Source organism: Nomascus leucogenys, chromosome 5 (assembly GCF_006542625.1).
Source record: "Nomascus leucogenys isolate Asia chromosome 5, Asia_NLE_v1, whole genome shotgun sequence".
Taxonomy (NCBI): domain Eukaryota; kingdom Metazoa; phylum Chordata; class Mammalia; order Primates; family Hylobatidae; genus Nomascus; species Nomascus leucogenys.
This window is the reverse complement of record NC_044385.1, coordinates 44,209,030-44,221,900: the sequence shown is the minus strand read 5'-3', so window position 1 is coordinate 44,221,900 and position 12,871 is coordinate 44,209,030. Positions and strand designations below refer to the sequence as shown.

General features: G+C 37.5%; 1 protein-coding gene across 4 annotated transcripts in view; it reads right to left on the bottom strand.

The window, feature by feature from the left end:
* The window catches only part of RAVER2 (ribonucleoprotein, PTB binding 2), a 97,763-nt gene that overhangs the window by 70,298 nt on the left and 14,594 nt on the right, over positions 1-12,871 (bottom strand). For all 4 annotated transcript variants that reach the window (XM_030812955.1, XM_030812957.1, XM_030812956.1 and 1 more), the window contains exon 2: positions 759-825. In XM_030812955.1, the coding sequence (XP_030668815.1) occupies positions 759-825 (67 nt within the window). The remainder of the gene's footprint in view (positions 1-758; positions 826-12,871) is intronic.

Genomic DNA, 12,871 nt, shown 5'->3' with positions numbered 1-12,871 from the left:
TGAACAGCTTTAATGGCTATCAAAATGTAACTGCATAAATTGGAAAATATGCACCAAACTCATCAGTGCCTGCCCCTAGACAAGGAGGCTGGGAGGGAATGGAATCAGAGTAGTAGAAACTGAATTTCATCTTTATCTGTAAATGTTCCTTTTTACCACTTTTTTTTAATCTGAAGAAATTCAACAGGTCTACATGAGGGCTCTAGCTACGTACATACTTTCTAAAGACAAAATATTACCATTTGATAATTTGGGAGTGGATGTGTGCATAGTGATTACATTATCCTCCATAATTTATTTTTAGTCTCAAAAGGATGGTTTTAACAGCTGCATATTACATGCACAAAAAGGAAATAATCTAGTTTTTTAATCTCACAGATATAGAACTAATACCCAGAAAACCTAAGTGAGTTTCTCAATTTCCCCAGCTAAAGGTCAAGTCATACAGTCTATTCACTAAGTCCAATAACATACAATTAAAATCGAGGAACTCTGGGCCTATGAAGAACATTCACTGTAACAGAACATTCATTATAAAAATTCATAAGTCTCTAGTAACACTATATTCATTTATGCAATTAATATTTAGGATACCAATATTACCTTCAGAAAATAGATAGTGTGGGGTACATTCACATGATTTAAGGCTTAAAAATTCCATGATTAGCCTAAGCATGAAAAGACACTAAGCTTTTTTGCTCTATAACGAGTACAGGGAGAATCAAAATGAAACTAGACACTTAGAATAGAAACCTTACCTGTTCGTTTATTTCTGTCCACATAACAATATTTTAAGTCATAGTCTTTTAACAAATCATGAACTTCCTGAAAGAGAAAAAAACATGAATTCAATAAACATACAAATGCAGTTACTAGAAAATCTACCTCTATTAGCCTAGCACCACCACCAGCATTACCACCACCATGTCCCATGTAAAAAAAAAAAAAAAATTATTTCATGGATCCCCATTACTTACTTAAATTAAAGGTCTTCCAGGTTCCCCAGACATCCTACACAAAGCCCACATTCCTGCTCAAATGGAAGATTCACTATCTCACGAGTATACCATGCACTGTTCTCTTTCTACTCCTTGACGTAGCAGGAGGCAAACATATCACTAAATTTCCCAAACTTTGCCTGAAATCACATGCATCTTTATGAAATCTCAGCTCAAATGTTCTTTCATGAAGTTGCTTCTCATAATTTTCCACAGAATGTGAACTCTCCTTCCTTTATGCTAACAATGGTCATAACTTTATTTATGCCTCTCTTGTGGAAATAAGTATTATACTTATTTCTATTTCTGCATGCTATATATAGAGCTTTTAACAAGTAATACACCTGTAGATGCTTGGAGCACAAACATGTAGAAAAAATAAATTGTAAAAAAATAAAAATAAAATAGATTGTAAACCTGAACTTAGAGATCCCTGGATATGAAAAAACTACTAAGGCATAGCATGTAGTTCCATTTATTTCCCCTTGGCTCCCCAAGGTACTTAAACTGGTTTATGGTTCATTCTGCTTCTATTACTAACATAGCCTAAACTTTTTTTTTCTGATAGCACAACCTCTATCCACTTGGGTGCCTAAAAGAGTAGATTTCCTCTATTTCCCTAATCCTTTCTGTTAAACTGATAGTACTTAGGAACAGAAACTGCATTTTACATATTTATATATTACCTGCATTGCTTTGCATATGGTAGGCACTCAAACATACATTAGAGTGACTATAATTGTTTCGTTGTTAAATCAATATGTGGCCCTGAAAAATTTTACTCATAATACACAACAGATGCAGTTACAATATATTCAAAGCAACTAGACTCTCACACAGGTAGACATTTTGACTCCAGATTGGAGAGTTACAGCCAACCTGTTCTATATTGCAAATGAATATGCTAAATATACACAGGTGCTACTATGTTAAGTATGTAACCTAAAATGCTTAATTCAATAATAATCTTATTATTGCTATTATTATAGTTATCACAAGGTATCAGGCACTGAATTCACTTTTATTAAAAATCAGGAAAAACAGAGTAAAGTTGCCCAGGACATATAGCTAGTCACTTGCTGAGAGGAGATTCACTCTATCTGTCTGGCTCCAAGGATGACACTCAACCTTTGTGCCATATTGACTTATTCGTTCCAGCATTAACTTTAAAAACAGTACACTATCATTAACAGTTATAAAAACAATACCACAAGTGCCCTAACAAGTAATCATATAAGTAATATAGAAATGGATAATAAATAAGAAGACAGAAGTTGAAAAATATTCTCCCTTTTAACCCAACCCAAGAGGGAAAAAAGAGTGATATAATAGGCAAAGTATAAAAACAAAGCTGAGTGAAAAAAGATAATCCTCTATGATATTAAAGATAAAGTTGATAATTTAGTATTCTTTATTACAAACCAGTATTAGAAATTTTTTAAAATACATACACTTACCAATTTTGTAAAATAGCGTTTGGTGAATCACATGGTATTATGCTCAATTATAAAGATTAGTTTACATATTACTATGGTAATTTTTATCTTGTAAGCTTCAACATTTTCTTGAACTTACAAAAACATCTACTGTACTCTTCATTAAGAAAACATCATTGTCTCAATAGCATAACATACGCATCTTGCCAATTAACGAATTTAATACTTTATATAGAAGGTGACACGGTTTTTTTTTGAAGGGATCCAGTGTGTGCTTTTAGTTGCATAGAATCTAATCTTTCATTTCACTGGTTAACAGCCGTCAAATGCTAGATAAAGAAAACATGATACTGCTCTTCACATTATCAAGTATCTGTAAACAAATGACATGTTATGGTACTCATTCAGCTAAGAGAATTACCTAAGAGAGCTTAAGTATTCAAAGGTGCATTTTGCAACTTAGAAATGTTATGTTGAAAACACCTATATTTCTACTCATAGCTCTTCTATGTATCAGATATGGGATACAGAGTTTGCCAACTGGGAAACCTTACAAAGCTTCCTACAAAGAAAAACCCAATTATTTTTCTCCATGCCCTGGTTGCTTTGACCCAGGCAAAAGTGGGTCATCCCTCAATTTGAGCCTTGGTAAGTTGGCCAAATTAAAAACTTAAAACCTGAAAGAGAGTCCCAATAACCATTTGCCAAAATAATTCTATGCTCCATCACACAGAACTAAAAGGACTAAAATTAGAGCCTCCCTATACTAACTTAGCTTTATAACATTTCCACTAACTTACTGATTTTAAGGAATAAAGTAGCACCTTTGACGAAAACACTTTGTCATCTGACTACCAATGTCAAGTTAAGTTAATAAAAATTGGTATTAGATAGCTTTAGTAACCTATTTCCACACCAGATTCAGTATCAACTGCTGAAGTTAAGTGACAAGTTTTGCACATACGAAATGCTTTCTGGAGAGAGACGATCAATAGCTTCCATGGCAAAGCAGTCAGTCAACGACCTCATCACCCCACCCTCAACAAAAAAGTGAACCATTGTTCCAGCTGATCTATACTTTCTCGATGAAGCATGGCCTTAGTTATAAACCTGAATTACATTGTCTTCTAAGCTCTTCACAGACTTAGTTTCATTTTTTAAAAAAATGTTTTAAGAACGGCTGGGCGCGGTGGCTCACGCTTGTAATCCCAGCACTTTGGGAGGCTGAGGCGGGCGGATCGCGAGGTCAGGAGATCGAGACCACGGTGAAACCCCGTCTCTACTAAAAATACAAAAAATTAGCCGGGCGTGGTGGCGGGCGCCTGTAGTCCCAGCTACTCGGAGAGGCTGAGGCAGGAGAATGGCATGAACCCGGGAGGCGGAGCTTGCAGTGAGCCGAGATCGCGCCACTGCACTCCAGCCTGGGTGACAGAGCGAGACTCCGTCTCAAAAAAAAAAAAAAAAAAAAAAAAAAGAAAAATGTTTTAAGAAATGTTTTCATAGATTAAAACACACTACTTTTAAATTTCAGTGCTTTGGACTGGAAATGGAAGCACATGTTTTTGTTCATTTTCTTTTAAAATTTTATGTAACTTGATAAAATGAAAAGATGAAACACCAAACACCAAACATATATTATGAGTAGTAATAAACAAAATAAATACCCAGAAACTCACTACCAAACTTGACTGGAACACTGACAACATTTGCATCCACCTCTGCATTCCTTCACTATCCCATTCCTCCACCTTCCTCCTTACACGCAGGTCTATATCTGTATGTAGGCATGTGGTCCCAAACATTATATTGTTTTGTATTACTCATTTGTGAGCTTTATAAAATTGGTATTATGCTATTTTTAAACTTCTGTGCCTTGATTCTTAGACTCAATATTATGTTTCTAAAATTCACTCATTCCACGTGGCCGTCATTCATTTATTCACTGCTGTTTGCTATGCCATTCTGTGACTATAGTATGATTTATGTATCCATTTTACTATGACTGATTATTTGGTTTGTTTCCAGGTTGTTGTTCACTGTTTGTATTTTTTAAAAACTACCATAACATTCCTGTAAATTTCACTTATCCCCTTGCATTCATGTGCAAGAGCTCCTCAAGGAGAGAAATTCCTGTGGTGTACGTATGCAAATGATCAACTTTATAAGGAAGTGCCAACTTGTTTGCCAGAATGATGTACCAGTGTACAGTCCCATCAACAGTAGATAAAAGTCCTGCTGATCCACTCCTTTCAATGCTTGGTGTTATCAGACTTAAGTTGTGTCAATTTAATGGATATAAAATTGTGTCTCATTGCGGTCTTAATTTCCATTATATGATCAATAAACAATGTAGGGCATTGTGATTATTAGTTTTATGTGTCAATTCAGCTACAGTGTCCAGTTATTTAATCAAACACTAATATAGGTGTTGCTATGAAGGTATTTTGTACATGTGGTTAATATCTATAATCAGTTGACTTGAGTAATGGAGATTACCTTATATAATGTTGGGGAGAGGAGGACATCATCCAATCAGTTGAAGGCCTTATGAGCAACAAGTGAAGTTTCCTGTAGAAGTTCTGCCTCAAGACTACAGCATCAACAGCTGCCTGAGTTTCCAGCCTGCTGGCATCCGCTACACATTTTGGACTAGCCAGCCCCCACAGTCTTGTGAACCAAATCCTTAATATATTCTGGATTCTCACCTTTTGTTGTTAACTGTATTATGAATGTATTCTCCTACAGTGTGATCAGTCATTGTGTTTATTTGTGGGATTTTGGGTGAAGAGAAGTTTTTCATTTTAATAATATCAAATTTATCAATCTTTTTCCTTAAAATGTAGGCTTTTTGTGGCTTAAGAAGTCCTTTCTTAAACAAGGTCATAAAGGGATCTTCTTTTGTCTTTCAATCATTCTAAATTTTTTCCATTTACATTTCAGTTTTTAGTGAGTTTGGAGTTCATTTTTGTGTGCTGTAAGTTTTTTTTTCCCTTTTCCCATAGAGGAAAATAGTTTTTTTTTTCCCATATGGGTAATCAACTATTAGGACACCATAATTGTATTGTCCATCTTTTCCTCAACAATCTGCAGGGCCGTCTCTCTCACATATCAAGTTCCAAGATATACATGGATATTTTTGTCTCCTGCTTCTGGTTCTATTGGACATTTTGCCTATTCTGTGCTAATATTATACTGTCCTAAATAAAGCTTTAAAATATTGATATCTGACAAAACAAATCCTCTTTTTTATTGCTGTACAATATTCATTTTGGAATATACAACAATATAACTCATCTCCTGTTGATGGGAATTTGAACTGTTTCTAGTTTGGGGCTATCAAGAATGAAGCTGGGCGTATAATTGCTAAGTAGCATATACTAAAGAGTAGAACTGCTAAATTACATGGTAGGGGTGTGTGTGTGTGTGTGTGTGTGTGTGTGTGTGTGTGTGTATGTGTGTGTGTGTGTGTGTGTATTTTTGGCTTTTTGAGATGGAGTTTTCACTCTTGTCATCCAGGCTGGAGTGCAATGTGTGATCTCGGCTCACTGCAACCTCCACCTCCTGGGCTCAAGTGATTCTCCAGCCTCAGCCTCTGGAGTAGCTGGGATTACAGGTGCCCATCACCACGCCCAGCTAATTTTTGTTTTTTCAGTAGAGACAGGGTTTCTCCATGTTGGCCACGCTGGTCCTGAACTCCTGACCTCAGGTGATCCGCCCGTCTCAGCCGCCCAAAGTGCTGGGATTACAGGTGTGAGCCACCACGTCCGGCTGGTATATGTTTATCCTTAAGAGACACTGCCACTTTTCCAAAAATTTGTAACCAATTTGCACTTATTGGCAGAATATGAGTGTCAATTGCTCTACTTTCTAGCCAACACCTGGTCTTGCCTGTCTTTTAATTTTGGCCATTCTGGTGGGAATGGTGTATCCAACAATGGCCTTAATTTGTATTTCTTTGACTTATAATGATATTACTGATCTTTTAATATGCCATTTGGATATTCCTTTTTTGTGAAATGCCTGTTGTAATCTTTCATCTATTTTTAAATGGGTTATCTTTTTTATTAACTTGCAGAATTTTTTTTTTTTTTGAGATGGAGTCTTGCTCTGTCACCCAGGCTGGAGTGCAGTGGCGTGATCTCGGCTCACTGCAAGCTCCACCTCTCCGGTTCACACCATTCTCCTGCCTCAGCCTCCTGAGTAGCTGGGACTACAGGCGCCAGCCACCTCGCCCATATATTTAGTAGAGACAGGGTTTCACCGTGTTAGCCAGGATGGTCTCGATCGCCTGACCTCATGATCCACCTGCCTCGGCCTCCCAAAGTGCTGGGATTACAGGCGTGACCCATTGCGCCCGGTCAACTTGCAGAATTTAATTGTAAGTTCTGGATATCAATCTCCTTTGTCAAATATTGGTATTGCAAATATCCTCATTTGCCTGTGGTTTGCCTACTGACTTATTAGTAATGTCTTTTTGATAAGAAGACATTAATTTTGCTGAAGTCCCATCTATCATATAATATCTTCTTTTCTGGTTAATGCCTTTTGTGACCACTTTAAGAAATCTTTACCTACCCAAGGTCATGAAGACACTGATCTATCTTTTCTTCCAGAATGTTTATTGTCTTAACATTTAGACTATAAGCCATCTTAATAGAATATTTCTAAGTGGTATTAGGTAGGGGTCAAGGTTCAATTTTTTTTATTTGAATATCAAACTGCCCCAGCATCATCTGTTGAAAAGACTATTCTTTCTACTACTGAGTTGCTATATTCTGTGGGTTAATTTCTGGACTCTACTCTGTTCCACTAGTGTACTTGTCTAGTCACTGTACCAGTATCACACTAAATAAATTATTTGAGCTTTATAGTAAGCTTTGAAATCTAGTAGTGTGAGTCTTCCAACTTTCTTTTTTTTCAAAAGTATCTTGGCTATTCTAGGTCACTTGCATTTCTGTACAAATTTTAGAACCAGTTTCCATTAAAAAAAAAAACCTACTAGGATTTTGAGTGGATTCCATTGACACTTTAGATCAGTTTGGGAACAACTGACATCTAAATGATACTGAGTCTTCCAATCCACAAATGTGGAATGTTCTTCCATTTATTTAGGTCTTCTTAAATTCTTCTCTGAAATATTTATAGTCTTCAGTATAGATATTTTGCATATTTTTATTAGATTTTTTAAATTGCATTTGACATTTCTGATGTTATTTGAAGTCCATTTTTAAAATTTGACTTTTAATTTTCTAGCAATTGCTAGTATACAGAAATATCATTTATACTTGTACATTGACCTTACAGGTATCAATCTTAGTAAATTCATTTAATTATTATTATTATCAACCTCCTAGGCTCAAGTGATCTTCCCACCTCAGCCTCCTGAGTAGCTGGGACTACAGGTGTGTGCCATCACTAGGCCCGGCTAATTTTTTTTTTTCTTTTTTGTAGACACAGGGTTTTGGTTATGTTGCCCAGGCTGGTCTCAAACTCCTGGGCTCAAGCAATACACCTGCCTCGGCCTCCCCAAGTCCGGGGATTACAGGCGTAAACCACCGTGCCTGGTCCGCTTATTTCTAATAGCTTATTTATAGATTTTTTTTATTTTCAATATACACAATCACGTTATCTGCAAATAGACAGTTTTACATCTTTTTTTAATATCTTTAAACTTTATTTATCTAGGTGTATTGTGCTAGCTAGGATTTCCAATACAGTCTTGAATAGCAGTGATCTCTGTATTGTTCCTAATCTAAGAAAGAAAGCTGTCAATATTTCACCACTGAATACGATTGCTTTTCGCTTTTCTAGATAATCTTCATGTCTGAAGAAATTCTTTTCTATTCCTGCCTACTGTAAGTATTACGATGTATGAGTGTTAAATTTTATAAAGTGCTTTTTCTGCACCCATTAAGATGAGTTAAATCTCATCTTCCTGACAGTTAATCTCCAAACTCTTACTTCCACTTCAAACTTCTCTCCCAAGCTCCAAGCCTATATATTCCCTTCCCCCTCTTTTGAAACTGCATTTGGATATCCCACACCAGATAATGCATTTTGAGGGGGCCCAACACAGTCCTATCATATATGATGTTGGCTAAGTGGACGTGGTATCAATTTTAACTTGGCTAAATTTTTAACTGCTTTCAATGCAGGGTTTTAGCTGGAAAGTTCATTTCAATACCAACGTTTTGCCAGAAGGCCATTTTGACTTGGCCTAAAATAAATTAATAAACTTTCAGCTTTTTATCGGCAGTATAAAAACAATCATTTACTGATTATTTACTTTATCCCAGGCACTTTATAAACATTATCTCATTTAATCCTAACAACCTTAAGAATTGGATTTTAAAGCTGGATTTTATCGTCCAGATTTTAAAGATGAGAACATTGAGGCCTAGAAAAACTAAGCGACTTGTACAGACAGTTTGTGACACAGCTGTGATTCAAACCCAGTTGACAGACTCTACAGCAAACACAACTGTACAGTGGTGTACCTTAAGAATTGCCATTACAAAAATAAAATCTATAAAATATTCATTCCCATCACATTCCCAAAGCTCACTGCATCACCAGCCTCCTAATCTTAGAATGGGAATTGGGGCAAGAACATTTGGGATGTCTGCCATGCTAATTCTTTGGAGGTAAAAGCAAAAACAATATAATTTTACTCTCTGACAGCTAGAAATCTCATTGCATCACTCCCTTGTTTAAATATATCCCATTAAATAAAATCCAAATTCCCTAACATGGCCTACACACTTTCAATCATCTAGTAATGCTAAATGTGCCAGCCCTATATTCTACCACTAACCCTATGAAACTCTATGCCTCGCCACAGCGAACTAATTTTGGCCATGCTTTTCCTTGTCTTTAGGTCTTGGTACCTCTTGTTACTAACGCCATGGATGTTCTACATCCCTTTCTTCCCCTTCTTTCCGTTAGCTACCATCTCTCTCCCCAGGACTCAGGTGACTTTCTCTGTCTTAAACTAAAGGTTCCTGAAACATACATCACCCAGAGATTCTGGACACTGAAGTTGATCTGGGGTTGTCTCCTTTGGGAGAAGGGTTTGGAAAGAAAGGCACAGACTGCTCTCTCTTTCTAATGTGAGAGAACATATAGCTGAACACATGGCTGCCCAATAACAACTATATTTCTCAGCCTTCCCAGCAAGTAGCCTCCCAGCATGTGACTTAGGCTGTGGCCATGTGACTCCAGCCACTGAACCTTTCAAGTCTGGATTAGATATCTATGTTTCCATAGCCTATCTTTTTTTTCCACATCACAGCAGCTATCATCCCTATTTTAACTGCTTATATACTTATAATTTTCACAAGATTGTAGGCAAGTATCTCATATCTGCCTTGTGCATAAACAGATCTCCAACATCCAGCACAATATCTAGCAGAAAGTAGACCTTTGATATTTGTTAAATACATGACATTTTGTTTCCATAGATTATCTTTATCAACTCTAACGCTGCATCTTTTTTTCTGAGATTATTTTACGATACTAACATAAACCAGTATGTTTAGAGTGCTCAAAAAACCTGAAAATAGGCCGGGCGCGGTGGCTCATGCCTCTAATCCCAGCGCTTTTCGAGGCCAAGGCGGGCGGATCACCCGGTCAGGAGATCGAGACTATCCTGGCTAACACAGTGAAACCCGTCTCTACTAAAAATATAAAACACTAGCCAGGTGTGGTGGCGGGCGCCTGAAGTCCCAGCTACTCGGGAGGCTGAGGCAGGAAAATGGCGTGAACTCGGGAGGCGGAGCTTGCAGTGAGCCGAAATCGTGCCATTGCACTCCAGCCTGGGTGTTAGAGTGAAGCTCCGTCTCAAAAACATAAATAGGCCAGGCGCGGTGGCTCACGCCCGTAATCCCAGCACTTTGGGAGGCCGAGGCAGGCAGATTACAAGGTCAGGAGATTGAAACCATCCTGGCTAACACGGTGAAACCCCATCTCTACTAAAAATACAAAAATTAGCTGGGCATGGTGGCGGGTGCCTGTAGTCCCAGCTACTCCAGAGGCTGAGGCAGGAGAATGCTGTGAACCCAGGAGGCAGAGGTTGCGGTTAGCCAAGATCGGGCCACTGCACTCCAGCCTGGGCAAAAGAGCGAGACTCCGTCTTAAAAAATAAATAAATAAATAAATAAAATAAAATAAATAAAAATAAAAAATAAAAAAACCTGAAAATATACTTACTTTACACTAACCTAATTTATAACTCACTTCTTCAAAAGAAAATACTTAACATAGCTCAAATTAATTAACATTACATATCTAGCTAAAAAAGGTTCTCCTTCAGCAGTTTTTGCTTGCAGACATCCCAAGAAAGAGGGCTTTAATCTCCGAGATAGATTTAGATAGTCATCCATCCCAAAGAATAACCATACATAAATCACAATCTCTTCTCCAATATTTAAATATTTAATATTAAATATTTAAATATTTTTCTTTCAAATATCACCTGGATATACTGTATTAGTTATCTATTATTGTGCAACAAATGACTCCAAATTAAGTTGCTTAAAACAATACCTATTATTCTCTCATAGTTCTGTAGATCATAAGTCCAGGCAGGCCCCATTGGGATTTCTGTTTAGGGTCTCCCAAGGCCAAATCAAGGTGTCAGGCAAGCTAGGCTCTTATATGGAGACCCTAAGGAAGAATCCATTTCCACTCACTAAGGTAGTTAGCAGAATTTAGTTCTTTGTGGTATTAGGACTGAAGTCCCTATTTTCTTGCTGGCTATCAGCTGAAGACCCTCTCAGCTCCTAGAAACTGCCTTAACATCCTTGCCCATGCCCACTCCATCTTCAGACCCAGCAACAAACAGCAAATCACATCTTTCTTGTGCTTCAATCCTCGAATTTCCCCTAAGGCTTCCAGCCCAAGAAAATGCTCTGCTTTTAAAGGGCACATGTGATTAGATAGGGCCCACCTAGATAATCTCTATTTTGTGTAACCCTAAGTCAACTGATTAGTAACCTTAATTACACCTGCAAAAAAGTCCCTTTTTGCCATTTAACATAATCACAGTGTGATACCTCATTATAGTCAAAGTCCCACGGATTATGGCAGAAAATATGGGGGATCATTTTTAGAACTGTGGCTATCACAATTTCCACAAATAATAGATAGCATTTACTGTAAACTTACATGTACTTCACACAAAATATCTTAACTTAGTATCTTAGGTTTCAAAGCTCAAACATGGTGAGGAGGGCACTCTACATGAAGGAAGCCAGCAGAGTGTCAGAACCCAGGCAAGGTGATGGTGCCTTCCAGCTACCAGAGAAACCCAGTACAGGAGGATGGAGCCTGAATTGGGTGAAGTGGGTATCTGTGGGGGGAATGGGGCAAGCATCTGCAGTGGTGATGGGAGATGCCTATGTAAATGGGGTTGATCAAATAAGCAAATAAAATAAGGATAATGAACACCAAACTTTTCACTGTCAGATAAAAGAGTTACAAATACAGAATGGGAGAAAACAGGAATGATTAAAATTTAATGTATTGGTATGAACACATTACTTTCTTTTTTTTATTATTTTTTTTATTTATTTTTTTATTATACTTTAGGGTTTTAGGGTACATGTGCACAATGTGCAGGTTTGTTACATATGTATCCATGTGCCATGTTGATTTCCTGCACCCATTAACTCGTCATTTAGCATTAGGTGTATCTCCTAATGCTGTCCCTCCCCCCTCCCCCCACCCCACAACAGTCCCCGGAGTGTGATGTTCCCCTTCCTGTGTCCATGAGTTCTCATTGTTCAATTCCCACCTATGAGTGAGAACATGTGGTGTTTGGTTTTTTGTCCTTGCGATAGCTTACTGAGAATGATGTTTTCCAGTTTCATCCATGTCCCTACAAAGGACACGAACTCATCATTTTTTATGGCTGCATAGTATTCTATGGTGTATATGTGCCACATTTTCTTAATCCAGTCTATTGTTGTTGGACATTTGGGTTGGTTCCAACTCTTTGCTATTGTGAATAGTGCCGCAATAAACATACGTGTGCATGTGTCTTTATAGCAGCATGATTTATAGTCCTTTGGGTATATACCCAGTAATGGGATGGCTGGGTCAAATGGTATTTCTAGTTCTAGATCCCTGAGGAATCGCCACACTGACTTCCACAATGGTTGAACTAGTTTACAGTCCCACCAACAGTGTAAAAGTGTTCCTATTTCTCCACATCCTCTCCAGCACCTGTTGTTTCCTGATTTTTTAATGATGGCCATTCTAACTGGTGTGAGATGGTATCTCACTGTGGTTTTCATTTGCATTTCTCTGATGGCCAGTGATGATGAGCATTTCTTCATGTGTTTTTTGGCTGCATAAATGTCTTCTTTTGAGAAATGTCTGTTCATGTCCTTTGCCCACTTTTTGATGGGGTTGTTTGCTTTTTTCTTGTAAATTTGT